Source organism: Pundamilia nyererei, unplaced genomic scaffold (genome assembly GCF_000239375.1).
Source record: "Pundamilia nyererei isolate P.nyererei 1_Seehausen unplaced genomic scaffold, PunNye1.0 scaffold00271, whole genome shotgun sequence".
Taxonomy (NCBI): domain Eukaryota; kingdom Metazoa; phylum Chordata; class Actinopteri; order Cichliformes; family Cichlidae; genus Pundamilia; species Pundamilia nyererei.
Genome location: NW_005187672.1, coordinates 70,863 through 91,834, shown reverse-complemented (window position 1 = coordinate 91,834; position 20,972 = coordinate 70,863). Strand labels below are relative to the sequence as shown.

At 41.1% G+C, this 20,972-nt stretch overlaps 2 protein-coding genes across 3 annotated transcripts in view; one reads left to right on the top strand and one right to left on the bottom strand.

The window, feature by feature from the left end:
* LOC102195661 (zeta-sarcoglycan-like) overlaps positions 1-13,662 on the top strand; it is a 53,306-nt gene extending 39,644 nt beyond the window's left edge. Inside the window, exons 7-8 of the mRNA XM_005750368.1 lie at positions 9,395-9,518; positions 12,618-13,662. Coding sequence (XP_005750425.1) covers positions 9,395-9,518; positions 12,618-12,809 — 316 coding nt within the window. The 3' untranslated portion in view covers positions 12,810-13,662. The remainder of the gene's footprint in view (positions 1-9,394; positions 9,519-12,617) is intronic.
* A 4,894-nt stretch (positions 13,663-18,556) lies between these two features.
* LOC102195179 (tetratricopeptide repeat protein 31-like) overlaps positions 18,557-20,972 on the bottom strand; it is a 9,061-nt gene continuing 6,645 nt past the window's right edge. For both annotated transcript variants that reach the window (XM_005750366.1, XM_005750367.1), the window contains 4 exons: positions 19,998-20,072; positions 19,766-19,868; positions 19,076-19,191; positions 18,557-18,695 (listed from right to left, as the gene is read on the bottom strand). In XM_005750366.1, coding sequence (XP_005750423.1) covers positions 19,084-19,191; positions 19,766-19,868; positions 19,998-20,072 — 286 coding nt within the window. In that variant the 3' untranslated portion in view covers positions 18,557-18,695; positions 19,076-19,083. The remainder of the gene's footprint in view (positions 18,696-19,075; positions 19,192-19,765; positions 19,869-19,997; positions 20,073-20,972) is intronic.

The window sequence follows — 20,972 nt, the reverse complement described above, 5'->3', positions numbered from 1 at the left end:
CATTGGACACCAGAGGGCAGCTGTCAAGTTGAAGAAGTAGTCCTATTGAGCTTGATTTCACAGGCAGCCGACAAGTCAGGCCAACAGGCCAAGTGGATTGCAACCACAGCAATAGCTGAAGTCAAAATATGGATGTTGGAGGAGTTCGGTAAACAAGACTTTCGGTCGTCCTTAAGGCAATTCTTGGAAACAGGAAGCAGGAATATCACACTGTGTAATCCTGACTCTATACTGTGCACAGTCAGGATGCAGTACCGTCTGACTGCAGCTGAGGATATTTTAAGTCCCACTGATATCCCTTATGTAGCAGGAGCAGAATTTGGGGGTGGTGGGTTGACTTGCTCATCATTGTCATGTTAAAAAGCTGGGATTTGTAAGGCTGTTTTGGTTAACACACTTGTGCAGCATTCATTCATTCATTCATTCCATTCATTTATTTGTTCATTTCAGGCACAACAAAAATACATGTGGAAGTTGGTGACAGAGCCAATGGTTTGGGAGACTAGGGTGTTGGTCCCATCTTATATACCAAGCTGCTGGGGAAGAGAGTCCTTTTTTTTCTTCTTTTTTTTTAAATCAAAGTTACGATTAAAGAGGGGCAATGTGGTTTTGATTCTGGTCGTGGAACACTGAACAAGCTTTTTAATCGTCTCGAGGTTACCTAATATGCACGGAAGTTTGCCCAGTGAGTCTACGTGTGTTTTGTGGACTTAAGATTTGGCATTTGACCGAGTCCCTCAGGACTTCCTGTATGCAAAGGCTGTCTCTTACCCCCTCCCAAATGAGTTTTGTCTTTCAGGAAGGGGTAAGAGACCTTGATAAGCAGAATGAGCATTATATTAAAGATGAAAAACACAGACCAGGGGTGTTAAACTCACTGTTGTTTATGGGTAATGTATAAACAAAGCTGCATAATAACCTGACTTTCTAGAACTACAGGTATATTGTAAAAACAGTGAACAAACAATTTATAAAGTTGTGATGAACATCTGAGATTCTCACTAATAATAATTGTAGTAATATTTAGCAATATTGATTACCACATGTGCACTGCATATTTCACCGAATCTGCAAAAGCAAAAAACCTTGACAGGTAAGGTTGAACAACAGAAGTATTTCACTTTTTATGATTCAAACAACTTGTTGAAACTGATTTTCTGAGACCGACTATTTTCTTCACAGTAACACTGACATCGCCTCATGTCAGATATTAATGACTTCACTGCAATTTCCACACTTTCCACCGGACTCTAGGGGGCTGAATTGGTCCATTTGGTAGGATGGTTCTAGCAACCGGTCCTCATGTTTGATGAAAACAGAAAAAGTCATTCTGAAGTAAGTTCAGCCACAAATATCAAAAGACAAAATTAAATTCTTAATTTCTGAATACTTTGACAACACTGCGACCTGCATAAGTAAGAATCTAACTAATTACTTAATCACGCTACTGTTTATGCTTTAGTCTCCTGTGTAATGAATGCTGTGACAGCAATGTGCAAGGTTTACAACTGAGTAGAGTGTTTGGTCCTCTGCTTCGTCACCTGCTAACTAAAAGGTATGCTTGCGTGCTGCGACTTGTGGATAATTGCACTTGTGCTGACAAAGAAGAGAACTCTTGATGTTAGGTCTGTAAAACGAGGGGATTGCAGTTATGAAGCGGATCTGGTCCTGCTGGAGAGGCGCCAGTTTGTCATCTCTTGCTCTCAGCTCACAGCTTCATTACCTTTAGACATAGCTGTTTTCAGACTCCGATCAGCTCCCTCGCCCCACAGTAATTTCTTTAGTTCAGTTCCACTCGTAAAATGCGCCCCCGAGACTGAGTTTGAGACAAAACGAGAGAGATAATTGCTGTAAACTTGGCTCCGACTCTCTACCTAACTGCCCTCTTAGCTTGATGATAAGGAGCAGCTTGCTTGTAGCCCACAATTATAGGCTTAAATATTAAAATGTTTCTGTCAATTACATAATGACATAATTTCACATCTCATTCTGAAGGATGGTGCTCTGATTCCTAATGCGAATGTCCCAAATCCATCAGGACAGGCAAAGGAAGCTGTGTGATACTGCTGTGATATTATCCTGGTGTAGCTGCAATACTTCTGTCATCTAGTTTGCATACACTTAGGGAGACTTCATCTATTCTTTTGACATCTCTTGACAACAGATGGTAGATTCACTTCTAATCAATGTGACACAAAGTCTCCAGGTCTCAATTGTATCAAGAACGAACATACTCAGTTTTTTGGGGGTTTTTTTTGCTGGCTATAAACTGCTGCTTGAACCCACACAGGAATCTGCAGTGAGACAAGTCTGACATTAAGCAGCAAAGGCAGGACAGACAGGATTTGAAGGCTCTCTGGGTTCTTACAGTGCAGACATCACATGATGAATCAGGCCCAGAATCAGAGAGCAGAAAAATAGTTTTTCATTTCGTTTTCTCTGTAACTTTCTGCTACTAGAGCTCTCCTCTGCAATGCGGCCAGCTGCACGTCTGTCTACAGTTTATCTAAGCAGCTCTGAGGACAGTCCGTGCTCTAGCCGTGTCCACACATGACTGACATGTTCATTAAAGAGATAAAAACTCTTCTTGTTCCCACTTAGCTCTGGTCGGACTCTACTACTGCTACCAGTTAGGGAGCACAGAGTTATTACAGAAGTGTGCACATGTTCTTTTCCTCTTATTTTGACTGCAGCAGTGAAATATTGTTTCTTGGTTATTGCAGTGGTCTTGTAGACCAGATGAAGAATGTTTGGACTGCTGATAACATTACTTACAGATAAATTGGAAATAATTGGTGTAAACCTTGTTAGGGATACTGATTCACTGTCGTACTTGCTTCTCCATGTGTCTTCATAAGTAAAGACATGGACAAGTGTGTGGAGCTTTTGGGATATCTATTATCGTACCCCCTTCCTAAAGGTCCAGACTCCATCAAATCTCAGCATACGGTTAGGTCCTTAAGTATTTGGACAGCTACACAATTGGCCTCTGTACACCACCACATTGTATTTAAAGTCAAACAGACAATATGTAACTGAAGTGCAGACTCTCAGCTTTTATTTCATTTATAACAAAAGTACTCCATTAGCTGTGGCTCAAATGTAATTGGACATCATTTTAAATGTAAGGTTTGTTGAGATGCTTTGCCAGGCTTTTAATGAGAACACCTTCACTTCGTGCATGTTTGTGCGTCTCTACTTTTGGCCGTTGAAGAACATCCCATTTGTTTTCTTTGAGAAGTTCTTGGGTTGCTTTCGCATTACGCTTTGGGTGATGTGCAGATTATTTTGGCTGAATCTGAGCAGAGAGTAGAGCCGTGTACACTTCACAGTTCATCCTTCTGTCAGCAGTCACATCATCAATAAACACTCGTGGCCTGGTTTCACTGGCAGCCTTACATGCCCATACATTAACTCTGGATCACGAGCAGTTTCTCTCCTTCTCTATACTTTTCTCTGTCTATCATTCTGGTACAAGTAAACCTTGGCTTTGTCTCTCAAAAGATTTTCTTCAGGCATGTGCAGGCTCTTTTAGATGTTTTCTGGTGAAATGTAAATGCCCTTCTCATCGTTTAGTGCAACGAGCTGGTTTGCACCTTGTTGTAAACGCCTTGTAATTGCGTTGAGTTGAAGCTGTCTGCAGTTTACATATTTCAATTGGTCTGAAAGATTTCTGATACTACAGCATCTGACCTGTGTCATATTTTCTGTGTATTTGAACAGTTTGAGCCATTTCAAAGCGGATGAGGATGGATGGATGTTCCATCCTCTTTGTCTCTCCTATGGGAGATTACTAAAGGGCGGGTTGATAAGACAGGAAATGTATGCTCATGAGCAGTCGGTGGATGACGTGTCCATAATATCACATTTCTGGGGTTGGTGGTGGCGTCGACCACTGGTGATTGGCAGAGATGGTGTCTCTTCATGACTCATGTTTGGTTTAAGTTTGGGTGGGTTCTATATTTTACTCGCCTGACAGGAGATTGTGACCTGAGGAACAATTAGGTTGATTTTAGTTTTGTACTGCAAAAACCATTCATGTCCTGCCTCTTTTGTTGTGCCATTTTAGATTGCATCTGAAAGAGTTCACTGGGAGTTCAAGTAATGTCTGTGCATGCATGGCTTTTACCTTAAAGATGAGATTTCTAATAGTGTATCGAAAGAGGCCCTTTTAAATGTTTCTGATCAGCTGCCAATATGAAGCTTTCCATGTTGATGAATATGTGTCCTTCCATTGTGGCATAATTTAAATTCTGTCCATGTTTTATATTTTTCATACTCCATCCTATGTTTTTGTGGCCACAAGCCTGAATATAGCTTTCATATTTATGGTGGGGAAAACAGTAGCATATTACCTTTTTTTCATTCTGCACCCATCACATTACTGTTTAGTGGTATGCTGTAGTAGTTTTGGAAAGTTTTTCTTTTGCTGTGTAATGTTTGAGATAGTTTTTGGATACTGCCACACATTCACCACAACCAGTTATTGAACTTGTGCTAAAAGGGAAACTGATAAAGCTGGTAGTATATAAAGCCCAGTGGATCCCTGTAAGTGATAGTGACATATAAAAATAAATTAGTCTTTCACCCCCCAAGCAAACATGCTAGATATGCACTATTTAAACAAATCTCTTTCTCTTTGGTATCACCTTTTTGGTCATCAGCACATCCTACAGCTATTTTCCTCCAAAGCTCTGTGATACGGTGACCTTTATGTGGACGTAAAGGTCAGCTTGAATACACCACAAAAGGTTGGTCAGGTTTCCCAGAGAGCGGGAGAGCCTGTCATAAACAGCCTTTACGACTGCAAATACCAGATAAGTTATCACTTGTGACGGCTTTACGTTTCAAAGCCCTGAAATATGGTGGATGCGTCAACCTCTTTTAACTGACGCCCTCATCAGTCAGCCTAATGATCGTAACGTTTTGGGGAATTGTGACATTTTAAGAAAAACTCATTTAATGTTTTATCACATTTTCCCATTCTTCTGCAAAGGCAGAAGATAGTTTACCAACTTTGTAAAAAAAAATGGTGAACTAATTTAAAAAATGTTTGATGAAAAGCTGTGTTTTTCTGTATTTTTACGCAAGTCTTTTAAAATGTGGTTACAATCTGTGACACGGTAGAGAAATTTAACTGCTGATTTGTTAAATTTGAGAAGCAGAACACAAACAACTCAATCAAGTCAATCCAAAAATGTTAAATGCAGACTGTACACACTCACTGACCTTGCATCTAGTACTGGGTTAGAGCCCCATTGTAGACTTCAGAACTGCCTCAGTTCTTTGTGGCACAGATTCAAGAAAGTTCTGGATCATTCCCCAAAGATTTTGGTCCATATTGACACAATAGCATCACGCAGTTGAAGAAGATTTGGACATCCCAAAAGGTGCTCTTTTTTTTTTTTTACAATCTAAGCATAGTGAACTCATTTTTGTGTTCAAGAAACCAGTTTGAGATGATTTGAGTTTTGTGACACGGTGCGCTATCCTACTGGAAGCAGGCATCAGAAGATGGTACACTGCAGTCATAAAGGGGGATGGACATGATCAGCAACAATACTCAGGTAGTCTGTGGTGTTTAGACTTTGGTCAGTTGGTACTGAGGAGCTCAGAGTTTGCCAAGGAATTATCCCCAACACCATTACACCACCAGCCTGAATCACTGATTCAAGGGGCACTAACTCCACTGGAGTGGCTCTAGCTCAGGAGGTAGCGCAGATCACCTGCTAATCGGAAGGTTGATGGTTCAATTTGTCTGCATGCCCAATATACTTGGGCAAGATACTAACACCAAGTTGCTCTTCGATGCATCGATTAGAGTATGAATGAGTATAGGTGTTATATAGAAAGAGCTTAGAAGAAAAGTGCTTGTGTGAACGGTGTAAAGCGCTTTGAGTGCTCAGAAAGCGTAGAAAAGCACTATACAGTGGCTTGCAAAAGTATTCGGCCCCCTTGAACTTTTCTACATTTTGTCACATTACAGCCACAAACATGAATCAATTTTATTGGAATTCCATGTGAAAGACCAACACAAAGTGGTGCACACGTGAGAAGTGGAACGAAAATCATACATGATTCCAAATATTTTTTTACAATTAAATAACTGCAAAGTGGGGTGTGCGTAATTATTCAGCCCCCTGAGTCACTACTTATTAGAACCACCTTTTGCTGCAGTTACAGCTGCCAGTCTTTTAGGGTATGTCTCTACCAGCTTTGCACATCTACAGACTGAAATCCTTTCCCATTCTTCTTTGCAAAACAGCTCCAGCTCAGTCAGATTAGATGGACAGCGTTTGTGAACAGCAGTTTTCAGATCTTGCGACAGATTCTCGATTGGATTTAGACACCAGACAGGTCAGGGATAAATTTATTGAGAAATTTAAAGCAGGCTTGGGCTACAAAAAGATTTCCCAAGCCTTGAACATCCCACGGAGCACTGTTCAAGCGATCATTCAGAAATGGAAGGAGTATGGCACAACTGTAAACCTACCAAGACAAGGCCGTCCACCTAAACTCACAGGCCGAACAAGGAGAGCTCTGATCAGAAATGCAGCCAAGAGGCCCATGGTGACTCTGGATGAGCCGCAGAGATCTATAGCTCAGGTGGGGGAATCTGTCCATAGGACAACTGTTAGTCGTGCACTGCACAAAGTTGGCCTTTGTGGAAGAGTGGCAAGAAGAAAGCCATTGTTAACAGAAAACCATAAGAAGTCCCGTTTGCAGTTTGCCACAAGCCATGTGGGGGACACAGCAAACATGTGGAAGAAGGTGCTCTGGTCAGATGAGACCAAAATTGAACTTTTTGGCCAAAATGCAAAACGCTATGTGTGGCGGAAAACTGCACATCACTCTGAACACACCATCCCCACTGTCAAATATGGTGGTGGCAGCATCATGCTCTGGGGGTGCTTCTCTTCAGCAGGGACAGGGAAGCTGGTCAAAGTTGATGGGAGGATGGATGGAGCCAAATACAGGGCGATCTTGGAAGAAAACCTCTTGGAGTCTGCGAAAGACTTGAGACTGGGGCGGAGGTTCACCTTGCAGCAGGACAACGACCCTAAACATGAAGCCAGGGCAACAATCACCTTTCTTCCCCATTCTAGTGCTCAGTTTGAACTTCAGCAGGTACTCTAGATCATGTCTACATGCCTGAATGCTTTGGCTTGCTGCCATGTGTCTTGCTGGTTAATTATTTGCATTAACAAGCAGCTGAACAGGTCTACCTAACAAATTGGCCAGCGAGTGTATAGTGTGCTAGATTTAGCTTAAAGGCCATTTTCATCTGCACCCCCTGAGCGACAGCTTCTAATGATTCACAGCTTACTAAGAAAAACAGATAACTACTGTGGTAAATTAGAACCTGGCATTTAAAAGCACAAACACAATAAAACACTTCACAAAAAAGCACAACATTAAACAAAATAACAAAACTAGAAGACAAAACAAACCCCCCCACGCACAAAAAAACAATGGTCCTTTCTATCATCAGCAAAGCAAAAAAAAAAAAAGGAAATTAAACATTTTATCAATGCCAGAAAGTGCTGATGCTGGCCTAAATGTTAGTGTCAACCTTTTAACATGTGGAACTTATTAAACTCACACACGGCTCTTTTCCATTCACTATATTTAATACAGTTATCAGGAATATTGGATTTAAATGAATCTAATGTTACACATGTAATGTACGTCTTGAGCAGCCATCGATGAATTCCAGTTGATATGTCGTTAGTGATTGCTGGGTTTATTTATTTATTTATTACACCAGTCAGTCTCAGGCAGAGTGAAGTGTGACTTCACGCTGCTGCGTTAGCCTCACAAAGGCCATACATGATAATGGAAGGAGTCTGAGACGGTTATAAAACCGAAGAGACATTTTTAACTTAATTCATTTAATGCTTTTTTTTCTTCTGGACTGTGCCTGAAACAAGCACTCATGGAAATTGCGCACTTTGTCTTTTGGCAGAAGCGCCTGCTCTGCTCTGCTGTGTGTGTGCGTGTGTGTGTGTGTGCGCGCTCAGTGGGTGATGACAGAACTGCTTTGAATGGAGTGAAAATATCACAGGCTCATGCATTACATATCACAGATTTCTTACGGCACGGCTCAGTGGACGGTGTTTTAAATGGATCTTTTAATGACTGCCCTGTCCATAGAGAATCAGCAGACTCTTAACAAATAATTATTGGGGGGTTTAAGAGGAGAGATGGGATTTTGAGTGCTGCCACTGGAGATGAATGAGGTTTTTTTTTCGTTTTGGGTTTGTTTGTTTTTACACAATAAATAAAAAATTTGAAATTAGTACTTAAAATTACATTCTTGCCTTTTTTCTGTAATAAGCCGTTATTTGCATTCACAAAACCAACAACATGAAGGGTTTGAGATTAAAATTGAATTGGAAAACGTAATACGCAAACAAACATGTCATAACACTGTATGCTGAAGCGTGGCGTATCTGCTCACTGAACAGCTTTCATGGAGAAAACAATAGATGGGTATTAAAAGAAAAGCCACTCTATCTTCTTTATTCCTTCACGTCTAGAGCACAAACAATCCCGGGTCAAAGGCACGTTTTCACAGATCCCCTTCAGACTGTATCTACTGACAGGCTTTTCAAATGCAGATGAAATTCGTTTGCTCGTCTTTCTTCGCACCCTTATTTCCACTAGTGCATAATCCAAAATGTGTGTCACTTTCAGAGCGTATGGAGATTTAAGCGATTTAAAGGCAGCTCCTTAAAGTCTTCCATTTAAAATTCATTGAAAACAGATTTGAGAGAGATGTGCGCGTGGGGGGGCGGAATCAATTTGAAACGGTTATGAGTTATGAAAACAAATTCCACATTGATTGGCTCTCACACTTATCTTTCCCTGTGTAAACAAATAGTCCACAGGAGGAAAATGCAAATTGCATTAGCCTCAGCGTGGCTGAAGGTCAACATCAGCTGATACAATTATGGGCTGTTTAGGACAGCCATACTGCTTTGGAATAATGAAAGCAGCTATTTAAACATGAACAGCAGCTTTAATATTCCTCCGGTAGGGAAGCAGTTGGTACGGCAAACCCCAAGCTGCACTTGCTCAGACAGAAATATCAGTGCGCTTTCTTTCCTTCTTTCTTGTTAAATTTGAGACATTTTGACTCAAATTTGAAATCCTTGGATTTGTTATGAAAACAAAGACGATTCGCGTCATTAATCTGGCCTAAACACGGAGAGATGTATAAAATATCAACTGAATAACAATCAGTGTAACCTTGAATGAATTTTGTATCCTTAGCTATTAAATCCAACTGAAAGGCAACGTTTTAATAATGCAAACATGCTGAAAGTATAAGCAGAATAAATCAATGAGCTCATCCGCTGCATCACTGAGCTGCTTCTTTTTTTTTTGTCAGGCTCGAGTCTCCCACACGAACCCTGACCATGGAGGCTCCCAGAGGGGTGGAAGTGAGTGCCGCTGAAGGGTCGCTGAAGGTCAGCGGTCGCAAGGATCTACGGCTAGAGTCCACTGAAGGAGAGGTGAGGAGCATTCGTTTCTATATATGTATATCTATATATTTGTTTTAAATATTCTACCACAAGGCATGTGATATGAAGCAATCAAATGTGACTGAGTAGTTTTAGCTTTAACACAGGAGGAAATAAGAGACTTTTTTTATAGTCTTTCCATTTTCACAGACTTAAAGATCTGTCATTGTTTCTTTAATCATAAATTAAGGAACTCACAAGTCTGGAGTTGATTCCAAGTGTTCAATTTATATTCATGAAAAATGCAAATGCAGTATTTATTCAAGTCAAGAACACCGCTGTCATGATACTCCTGATGTGATATTATTGCGATTTTAAACGTTTTGCTATATGCTGAGTATCACATTAACATATATTGCGATTTATTCCCTTTTTTTCCAAACTTGGTCAGCATCTCTTTCTTTTACTTTGTAAAGTTCTCGCATTTCTGTCATTTTATTGCAGCAAAATAGAACTGTGAAGCAGACAGACTGACCAACACGGTCATTAACACCCATCAAAATGTTGCATGCACCTGACAGACTGAGCTGTTTGTGCTACATTGTGTTACATTGTGTGCGACTGAATTCAAATGTGTGGGCTGCTGTACTATTAAAGGTATTTTAAGCAGCAGTAGCCAGTCATCGGTGAGATAATGAGCCACATATGAATCCACAGCATGTAATGTCCAGATGTCTCAAGTTAATGCAACCCTTTGCTGTACTCACATTTATGCCTGACCTCTCTGTAGAGCCTGGGTACAGCTGTATCCATCAAAAGGTGTCACACACCTGGGTTCCAGTGCCTTGAGATTGGGGAGGGGAAAATGCTTCTTTTTGTCCTCCACGTAGTTGCACAGCCAGGTGTCCTTGAGTTTCTTGAAAGGCACCTATAAATATTTTCTTAGCTCTGAATTGGGAGGTAGTTTTGTCAGTGGTCCCAGTGTTGGTTGTTTTGTAGAGACAGCAGCCAGCAGTGAGGACAGAAAGTTTGCCAAAGTAAACTGTATGGTGGACCACCACGAAAACGTCTCTAATAATAAACCCAACCAGATACTATTTCACCTTCACAAACATGAACGTTTTCATGAAACTAACAAAGGCAACACGAACAAAGCTAAAGCTATTCAGAGCTCGAGCCAACCGCGAGCTAGGAGCCTCGGTATGAGCAAAGGATCAAGACTGTGATGAGGGGAAATTATGGAGACGAGTGAAAAAAAGAGAAAGGGGCTCATCTGGCGACTTTTTAAAAACACCCTAAAAGTGATGTAAGAACCTGACATTTGTTTTGTCGTGTAAATCTTTTGCTTTTGTTTGAGGTAAATATGTCAGGTAAAGGTGGATGTGCAGCAGCTCCCTTTTAATTAATTATTTGTAGCTGTCTCCAGTGTCAGAGCAGTTTTTCGGTTTCAGTGTGAGAGCACGTGCTGCAAAATCGAATAATTCATTTTAGTTTGAAGAATTTTATAATGTAGAAAATTAGATTTAGCAAAGATCACTATGAGCAGGTCACACATAGAGAATAACCGAAAATTTGCATCAGCCAAGCTAATGTTCATAGTTCTCCCAGAGTATTTTATGACACTCCCGTGTATTATATCCACCTCCTTTGTCCCTCCTTTTTTGTAAATCCAAACTTCTTTTTTTCTACAATGCTGCCATCTGTTTTAAAAACTTCCTCCCGTATGCCGATGTCACTTGGGGAAAAAAAAACACAAGATCACCATCTGTTGAACTGTTAAAGTAATTTCTTTTATTATTCTAGGGCTAAAAAGTTAGTATTGTCTTTGCAGATCATATAATAAAATATCAATATTTGATGGGTCTGTATCAATACAGTATTATCTCTCAAACTATTGCAGTACTCTGGCGTATCAGTACCCTCTGCCCTTGTTACCTGGATGATGGAAAGAGAGGGAAAGCAAGGACTAATTATCCAAAGCAAAGGATTCATTGTGATTGCATGTACGGCTACCTGTGGAGCTAGGTCTGTAGTATTAATTAGCTTCAGCAAGGAGGTTATGTGGTTTGTTTATTTAGTCTGTTTGTTAGCCGGATGACTCAAAAAGTTGAAGATGATTTGCATGAAAACTTGGCCAGAGCCTGGGCTTGGCTCAACTTATTTGTTTCAAATTTGTCATTTTACAAACTAGTCTAAATTCAGATATCCTTCTGGATCCAGGAACTCGTGCATGGTGCGGAGGAAATGATCAGCCTTGGCTGGGTTTTTGTAGTCTCTTGTTGTGAATGCTGATAAAAGAAGCAGGCTAAATTCTGGGCCGTGGCTCTACTTCCTGCTCAGATTCAGCCAAGTGCTGTAAAACGAAAAGGACGGTTTTTTACGGTGCAAATGAACAGTGACCTCAAACATCCCAAAACAACCCAAGAGCTTCAGAAGGCAAAGGATATTTAATGCTCTTAAATCGATGAGTCACTTGCTTGATTTTTTAACCCAACCGAGCCAGCTGTTCACTTATCTGAGACAAAAACTGAGCCACGAACGCTGAGACAGAAGGCAGCTGCAGTAAAGGCCTGGCAGCGCATTTAGTGATGTCATTGCTTTCAGACTGCAGGTGGTAACTGACTGCAAACAGTCTGCAACAAAGTCACAATGCAATCCTTATATTTATGAGTTTGTCCAGTTGCTTTGAGCCTGTGGATATGGTGGAAATGAAGTCGTTTTACTTTTCTGTTTTTCTTTTTAACATTTGAGCCTGGTGGTGGATGGAAACAGATCTCCAGAGTTCTAATAATGGTCGTTTAGAGAATTGTCAGTCACTAATTGGGAAATCTTGGCAGTCTGTTTAATAGTTGTTGAGCCATTTCAGTCTGAACCAAAGCAGCGACCCACCAACTGACACTCTGCTCTCTTGAGCCACTAGTGTGGCCAAAAAAACAAAAAGAGAGAAACCAATTTAATGTTCCAGGCCACCTTCACTGCTGATCTAACTCATCAGATCAGGACTGCTGTATCTCACTCCACCTGCTACTGTATTTACTGATTGTGCCACAGTCATTTATCAGTTCCAGTTGGTACTATATCACTCCAGGACACCCCTGACAGTGTTATTTGAATGACTTCCAGCTTGTCTCCAACGTTGTGTCCTTCCAGATACTTTTAGATGCCAACGCCGTTCAGTTTGGAGGCCTCCCGCTCGGCACCTACACAGCGTCGCCCAGGCAGGCCTCGCAGGAGCAGACCGTGTACGAGGTGTGCGTTTGTCCCAGTGGCAAGATCTACCTCTCTCCCGCAGAGAGCAGCTCCACCTGCCAGGCCATGAGCAACATCTGCCTCTGGAGCTGACCTGGGAGCAGCGGCGGTTGAGCGGAGACAGTTAGAACATCTGCTCTGGAGCTGCAGAGAGCGGGATGGGTCTCTCCGATGGTACAAATGACAGAGTGGGACACTGAGATGGAGCTGGTAAGAGAGACTGCAGTCAGGTCAGCACAGAAGCATCCAGGTTGCTACCTGCAGTGCGTTGAAGGAGGTCAGGACTCTTCCACCAGTGGAAGTCGCGGCGGCTCTCTGAAATCAGGAATATCCCACACGGAGAGGAGAGCCTCCATCTCCTTATTAGATTCAGAGGACACGACTTTTATTTTTCTACTCCAGGTTGAGTGCTGGCAGGCAGTGACTGTTTTTATGATAAGGAAGAAGAGGAGAGGTGGGGATGGATGAAACACAGGTGCCTTCAGCTTTAAATGGCTTCATTCTAAAACTGTCTGTGCAGCTGGAGTCAGACATTAGCTGTAATGGTAGAAAGTGGAGTAAGCACAATGATGTTTTTCCCTCTAAAAATCCCATAGACTGAATATAAAAGATGGACATAATCACTGCAAAGCTGCTAACAGGTGTGTGAAGCCTTGAGTGTAGCTTTTTGATGGTCACATCTTTGTTAGATCTAACAAACTGAGCAACACTGCACAAACATACAAAAAAAACTTGCTAACTACACGCATTACCCAGTTTGTCCTTGATGGCACCAATGGTGACGTTTGTTAAAGTAGCCCTGAAAATACTGATTGAGCCCAAAACATGACAGAAAATGGTTTAATGTGTTCATGAAGAGAGAAGTAGGATCATTTTCTCATACAGTCGAGCTTCTTTCGCAACAAGATGAGTCGCCCTCTGCTGGTCATTAAAGAAAATGCAGGTTTATCCATGTTTTATATGCAGTCTATGAAAAAATTTAGATTGTTTTTGTTTTTGAATGATCTCAATAGGTGTGTGTTTGTTTTCTACTCTGTCAGAGGCTGTGTATTAAACTTGTTTCTGTGTGGCACTCATCGTTCTTGACATTTAACTATTCCCCGAGGTTCAGGTGGACAGATTTCCAAAGACTTCGCTCTCTAAGATAACTGTGACATGACGTACTACAACTTTAGCTGGAAGACCGTCTCATTGAGAGTACACGTTTGGAGCGTATATCACATATTATGTGATATTCATTGTGTTGAAAATTAAGTTTAGCTGAATCGAGGATAACTTAAACTACAAAGAATGAACATCATGTGATCAAAAGCTCCAGAACAGCAGGTCAATGGACCTTGTGGTAAGTGTTTCTTTGACATTTGTTCAATGACAGGGGAAAGTCCCCCGATTCTCGAGTACTACAGCGCCACCAGTAGGGCAGAAGTTGAAAGTGCATTTAAGTCGTACTTCACAAAAAAATTAGGTGTGGTTGGATAACTTGCATCAAGCCAATTTCAAAGCACCCTATTAAGTCAGTTTCTGCCATACTGAATGTTGTTAAAGCATTTAATACACCGGGCACGTTTGTTATTTTCCCCAAGTCAGCACCAAAGAAGGCACAGACCATCTTCAGATTAAGCCTCACAAAAGCTGAAATTAGTGGCAAAGTTGACAAACAAGCAAAGCCGTGTACCATCAAAGCTGCGATTAGTCTAAACTAAACTCCAGACAAATGCACGTTGGGTGACTTAGTGAATCAAAATTTGCTGTAGACGTGAGTGTGGATGGTTGTGTGTCTCTCTGTGTGTTTGCCCTCTAAGACAAACTGGTGACCTGCTCAAGGCGTGCCCCACCTTTCCTGCTATGACAGCTGGGATAGTCTCCAGCTTCCTGCGACCTTAAATTAAACAAGTGTTTAAGAACGTGGATGGATGGAAATGTATTTAATAGTCATCTCAAGGTATTTTATATAATGCATGCTGTACACCTTAACTGATATTCACTATCTTGCTTCTTTCTTTTTAGGTCTTGAGGCTCAGCTGGTACTCCAGTGTCCTCTTTCATACTGGTGGATGCTGTAGGTAATACTCAAGTACTACCAGACTTACAAAACTCCAAACTAACCCTTTAAGTTGCCGTGCACGTGTCATCTGTGTGGCCGCTGCAGCTTTGTCCCACAGGGTGTGTGGTGCACGTTTAGCAATGACATGTGACAGACAAAAACCTAAATTATATTATTACATTTAATTTAAACATACCTGTTTATTTAAGGTCAGTAAATGATTTGCAGACTGTATTTAGGTTCTCTTCTCTCGTGTGAAATATCTCTGGCTGAAGAAAACGAAAAGCCAGAGAAAGACACAACATGTTATCCACCAGTACTTTCATAGCTGTGATGCTTTAGCTTCTCTGCAAGTATCAGAATTCTTTCTGAATACATTTCTGCTGTCTGTTGCATTGCAGCTCTTTAACATTTTAGCCACATTTTCTTGCAGAAGGTTTGTGCATTTTCCACTCTGCATGAGAGACTATAGGGGCTTGTGTTATAGGGTGATGTCATGGTGCAAAGCCTCTATAGATTGGACGAATTACACCCAGAAAAATGCATAACGGCGCTGCACCCACCCGGTTAATCGGAGCCAGCCTAGAGTTTTATTCTTATAAATTGCGAGACAAAAAGGGAAGTTTTTGGAGTACTTCCGATGACACATCCAGTGAAGGGGGGAGGAAAAAAACGCCCTGCTTTTCCAGCCTGTGGCCTGGAGAGGAATGAACAGCAGTCTGAAAAAGCAGCAGAAACGATTCAAACCTGCCTTTTAACAGACGCCGCTACCTCTCTTTTTCATAATTCTCTCTGCCCGTAATGTTCGTCGTGCACGGGAGCAGGAGCATTATAAAACCTTTTTTCTCTGCCACAGGCAGTCTGAACAGAAGAGGCAGAGGAGAGTGTTTAAGGAGCAGGGTTAAGAGCTGATATTATCGAGCCCGCTGCTGTACATTCACGGCTGGGTGCACTTCACACGTTTTCTGCCTCTAATTAGGTCCAAAGTTGCCATCAAGGAACCCGATTGGTGTCGCAGGAACTCTGTGGCTGCTGTATTTTAAAGTCTCGCTTTTCAAGAGGGGCTCTGCGGCAAGCAGGTAGTTAGACGATTCACACAATTAACACCGCAGGCCCCTTCAGAAGTCGCATCAAATCTCCAAACTAATAACTCGTTCCCCTCCACCTGTAAGAATACATAAACCCCGTATGAAGGGAGTAGGGTGACAGGTGAGAGGAAATCTGTTCACATTGGGGAGTTGAGTGTTTTCGCTCCCGGCTAAAGACGGCCTCTTTGCATTTGTGATCATGCTGAAGCATTCATTTGACTCAAACACGCACCATATGCTTAAGACCTCTGAGAGTATCCCTGCTTTGGATTCACACCTTCATATGCATATCAGTTAAGAAGCTCAGTGTGGGTATTTGTTTCTGATCCCAAAGGGAGGGGGAGGCTTGATTGTTTGGCGTGCCGAGCCAGAAAAAGTTCAGATTTTATCCTCAGTTTGTGCTTCTGTTCAGATCTGTCCAATTCATACACCTGTTCAGAGCTTTTGCTGATGAGATGCCATGTTGTTAAAATGCCAGCTTTTTTTCTTCGTCTTCTTCGTGCACGTGGCTCTCTATTCACAGGTTGAACGCATCTTGCCAAGCTTTCTGTTTCACTCCTGTCTTTGAGTAAAATATTAAGCACACTCGTAGCACGATGCGATAGATTTGTAGAGCACTATACCTGCAGTCACCCACGTAACAAAATGACTCAAAATTGAGGCTGCAAAGAAAAGTCAGTAACACAAAACCGTGGTGTTTATTAGAGTGGGTGTGTATTAATGTTTCCAGTGGAGAAAGCATGTTTAATGATGGCAAATGTTGAAGCTGCTGTAGCTCCAGGTGCTACAAAGGAGGTGTGTGGTCCATGATTGTAACTCCATGTGCCATAAGGGTGAATTTATAAAATATAATTTGTCAGGATTTTTTTCCAGGCTGGAACACCATTTACTTCTGGCTCACATTTTCATTCGCTTGATTTTGCTGCCATCTATTGGCTGATATAGGTCTCACATTTACAGCTCCCTGTTCAAAGCTGGATTACTGCCTGAACACAAAGGGCACATGTCCCGAGAGCCACTCCCACAGTTTACTGAGAGCTAATTATTTTTGATTTAGTTTATTGTAGACATATGCACTGATCACATATATTTAATTACGTAAGTCCTGCTCTAAATGTTCATCAAGAGCTCCATCTTATGTGCACATTTTCCAAGTTTGACATTTACCTACGCCCACACACCAGCGCAGTTTTCAAGAAAAATATAAATTAGTCTTCAATCCAAATGTAATTGTTTTCATTCTTTTTCTTTTACTTATCCTCATCAGGGTCATGGGCAGGCTGGGGCCTATCCCAGCTACCACAAGTGGGATACACCCTGGGCAGAAACGTGGATTTCAGTATTCTGATTTACCAAGATTTCTGCATCTCCTGGAATGGGCTCCATCCAATTTTGGCACTTTGACTCATGTTTAGGGATGAACTGATCATGTTGGTCAAAGCGTCAGGTGACTTCACAGCAAAACAAAAGTTTAAGGCCGATTATGACAAAAGTTCAAGACATGAGCCAACAGGGTGAGTGGGTGCCCCATCACCATGGTGGTTAGCACTGTTGCCTCACAGCAAGGTCTTGGGTTTGAATCCACTGGCTGATGAGTTTGCATGCTCTCCCCGTGTCTGGGTTGGTCTCTCATGACACTTAAGACTTCCTCCCAAAGTTCAAAAGTATGCAGGTGTAGCCTACCTCTCACCAGCAACAGTCTTCAGCACAACTACAACCCTGTATGGGATAACTGGAAGAAGACTGCTTTGACTCTTTGTCTCTACTTATGAGTTTGAAAAATGACATTTTGCTCTGATCTTGGTGTTCCACCGTTTTTCTTGTGTGTACCCGCTGTAAGGAAATCTTTTTAGCGAGATATTTTTCTGTTTCATTTTCACCTGTTTGGATTGCAGATGGTGTGATTTGTGTAAACAATGCCCTTCTGTAGGGGGGAGCTGGAATAGCCGTAAATGTGATGTCAAGATCAAGACCTGATTCACACAGATCTGGTCCACTTCTACACTTTCAATCACATCTGTAACAGGACACCCCACTACAAGCTTTCTCCAGAAAGGTCCATCTATGCCCCATGAAGTTAGTTCATATCTTTAAAAAGAAAAAAAAAAGAAAAAGAAAGAAAAGGATGATGCAGGAGTCCAGAGTATAAAGAAACTTTAATTGTTGGATTAAGAACAACCGTCACAATTTGAGGACTTATATATTTTAAAAAAGAAATGTGCAATGGCATTTCAACCCTTGAGGTTTTTCATTTAAGACACGTTTCAGGTAAACATAAAACTTTAGGGATTCCTGCTGCTTAACATGTTTAAAAGAAATTATGTAATACTGTATTTGATGACCAATGTTACTTGCATCACTCAAATTGTCCACGGAACAACTTTTTAATTAACACTCAAATGTACTTATTTACTCAAACAGACTGGTGTGCTTAGCTGTAAGCCTGCTCTGCAGTCTTAGACTAATCCGCAGACTTTAAATAAACAAATATGTAAATTATATACTGTTTTTTTCTGAATACTAACATTTAAAATACATACCCAACCCTTCCATGTAAATTGTCAGACTGAAAATTTTGGCAACATGAAGCGTTTGTTAACATCTGGATTCATCACCTTACAATAACACGATATTTTCAGACATAACTTACGGTACCAGGTAATTTTACATAAAGCTATTACATCAGGAGAACCTGTAGATAGTGTTGATTAGTCTGTACTGGACAAGAAGTATTTATTGAAAACAACATTCAGGCCAAGTAGCAGCTGGGTCTTCATTCAGTAGTCCCCTCTGTGGTCGGGGATGGGTTTCTAAGGACGTACTGTCCTTTGGTTGTTCTCGTTGTGCCTGCAATAAAAACAAAACTACATTTTAGGTATGAGTCACTTAAATCTAGCAGTTTAAACACATAATCGCATTATAATCCTGCTATTTATGTGTTGGATAATTAAATAGCTTGCTCCTTTATGCCAGGGAATAAAGTTTTGAACTATTCCTTTAAACTCTTGGCCCATTTTCACACATTAAGTCTCATCCTGGCAAGATGGTGTCCCCAGGTGTCCTTTTCTTATGTAGCTTTCAGCAGGACACTTCCAGTAATCACACTGACACTGACACTCTCTCACTACTTAAAGTACTCTGTTTGGTTCAGGTGAGAGAGCCGCCCGGGTAGAGCGAGCAGGAGGCAGCACAGTCAGAGCTGTGAAGTCTGGTATGAAAGGACTCACCTCACGTTCTAATCTGGCAGGTCATCAGCTCTCAGGGCAGATCTGGAAATACCCAAGCCTGCAGGAATCCTGTCCGGATACCTGACAGCGAGCTTGTTGTGATTCAGCTCAAAGCCCTGACGAGTGAACACAATACTAGTTTAGTGGGTGGAGGAGTAACCTGGGCACGTGACAAAGTATTCACCAAAATCACAGAGAGACGCGTGACCGTGTGATAAGAGTTACACATCAACAACGCATTCACAGCATGATCCAGACAGTTTCAGACGACTCAAACAAAAACTAGACCGACACAAGTGTAGAAAAAAAACTGGCCTATGGAGATTAGGAAAGGGGGCACACATAAAGATGAACCCCTAAAATGCAAAATTCAGGGCTTGAAGCAGGGCAGATTTCTGACCCTGGAGATTGATGCACTTCTTTGCCTGCAGTCTGAATTTTTATTATTCATATTTAGTTGAATAGATAAATGACAAATTAAAACTCCTTTCATAAATTCAAGGGCTTTTGTAGCTTCGGTGTCTCAGGGAGTTAAAATTTAATGATACATTAAAGAATCTAAAGCGGCCCCGCTTCCTGGATTTCCGCCAGACAGCCATCCTGCAAATTACAACAGCGACTGCCTCTCTGCAACTTCACAAACAGTACTATGGAATTGCGACACAGTACCACAATAAAGGATGCACTTACATGAAAACGTCGGATTGCTTCATCACAATGTTCTTGTTTTGTATAGTTAACAAAGGCACATCGTTTGGCAGTCAAAACCTTGACGCTATAGACGACCCCGACCCTGCAGGACAGGAGTGTGTAAAAAAACAAAACAAAGTTACCATAAAAAGTGTCTCACTACACTACAGCAATGCAGAGCTATTTACTTTTATTACATAACAAACCCTAGAACTCCACTACAGGCTCTTACTTGTTAAACAGGTTTGCAAGCATGGAGTCAGTTACTGGGAAATTCAGGTTTCCCACCCAAACTGGAAACAGCTCCCTGTTGAAAGAAGACACCATTTAAAAAACAATATACGACCTATGCACAAGGTCTGTTTTGGGGATAGCTATACAATAATTTATAATATGCACAGTAAACAGTTAAAAAAAAAAAAAAAGCCTAATGACTTTCTGCTTTAATGATTTCCTGGGATACACCGTCTGATTAAAGGTGAAAGAATACCAATAAAGTACCTTGTCTGTTGACTAATTAAATTTTGCAATTACAAAAACAGCTCAAGAATCAGTTGGTTTTTGGTTTGTTTTTTTATATTAACCTTCCTGTCTCGCCACATATACCCACGCTGCTTCTGCTTCATGTAATCAATCCACCTGTTTACACTAGCTGTGGATGAAGTGGTGGTTATGAAGTTTGTGAGGCTGTGCCATTTGAGGTCATTATTATCCAATTGGAAACCAGTAAATCAGCAATAGTAACACAAAGGGCCATTTTTGAGCTAAAATATCAAACTCTGCTTTTGTTTTTTAGGCATAGATTCAATCCAAGTAGGGCTGCCACAAACAATTTTGATAGTCGACTAGTCACCAATTATTTTTGCGATTAGTCGACTAATCAGATCACGTACGTACTGATTAGTCGCTGTACGTTTTACGTCCATTGGATGTTTAGCTTATTGCACCAGCCTACATCTGCTCTTATATAACTATCATTAGCTTACAGCTTTAAGTGTTTAAGGTGCTAACTAAAAATAAAAACAAGATGATAGTTTATTAAATTTTAATGAAATTTGCAGATTGTTTCGGTGAAGTTTAATAAACTCCTTGCTATCTAAAATATAACAGGACACCGGAGTAAATTCTGGAGCATCTCACACTTCTGATAATCAGCTGTCTGCTTGTCGTTTATTCAGCTGTGTAAAAACTATAACTTTAATCTCAG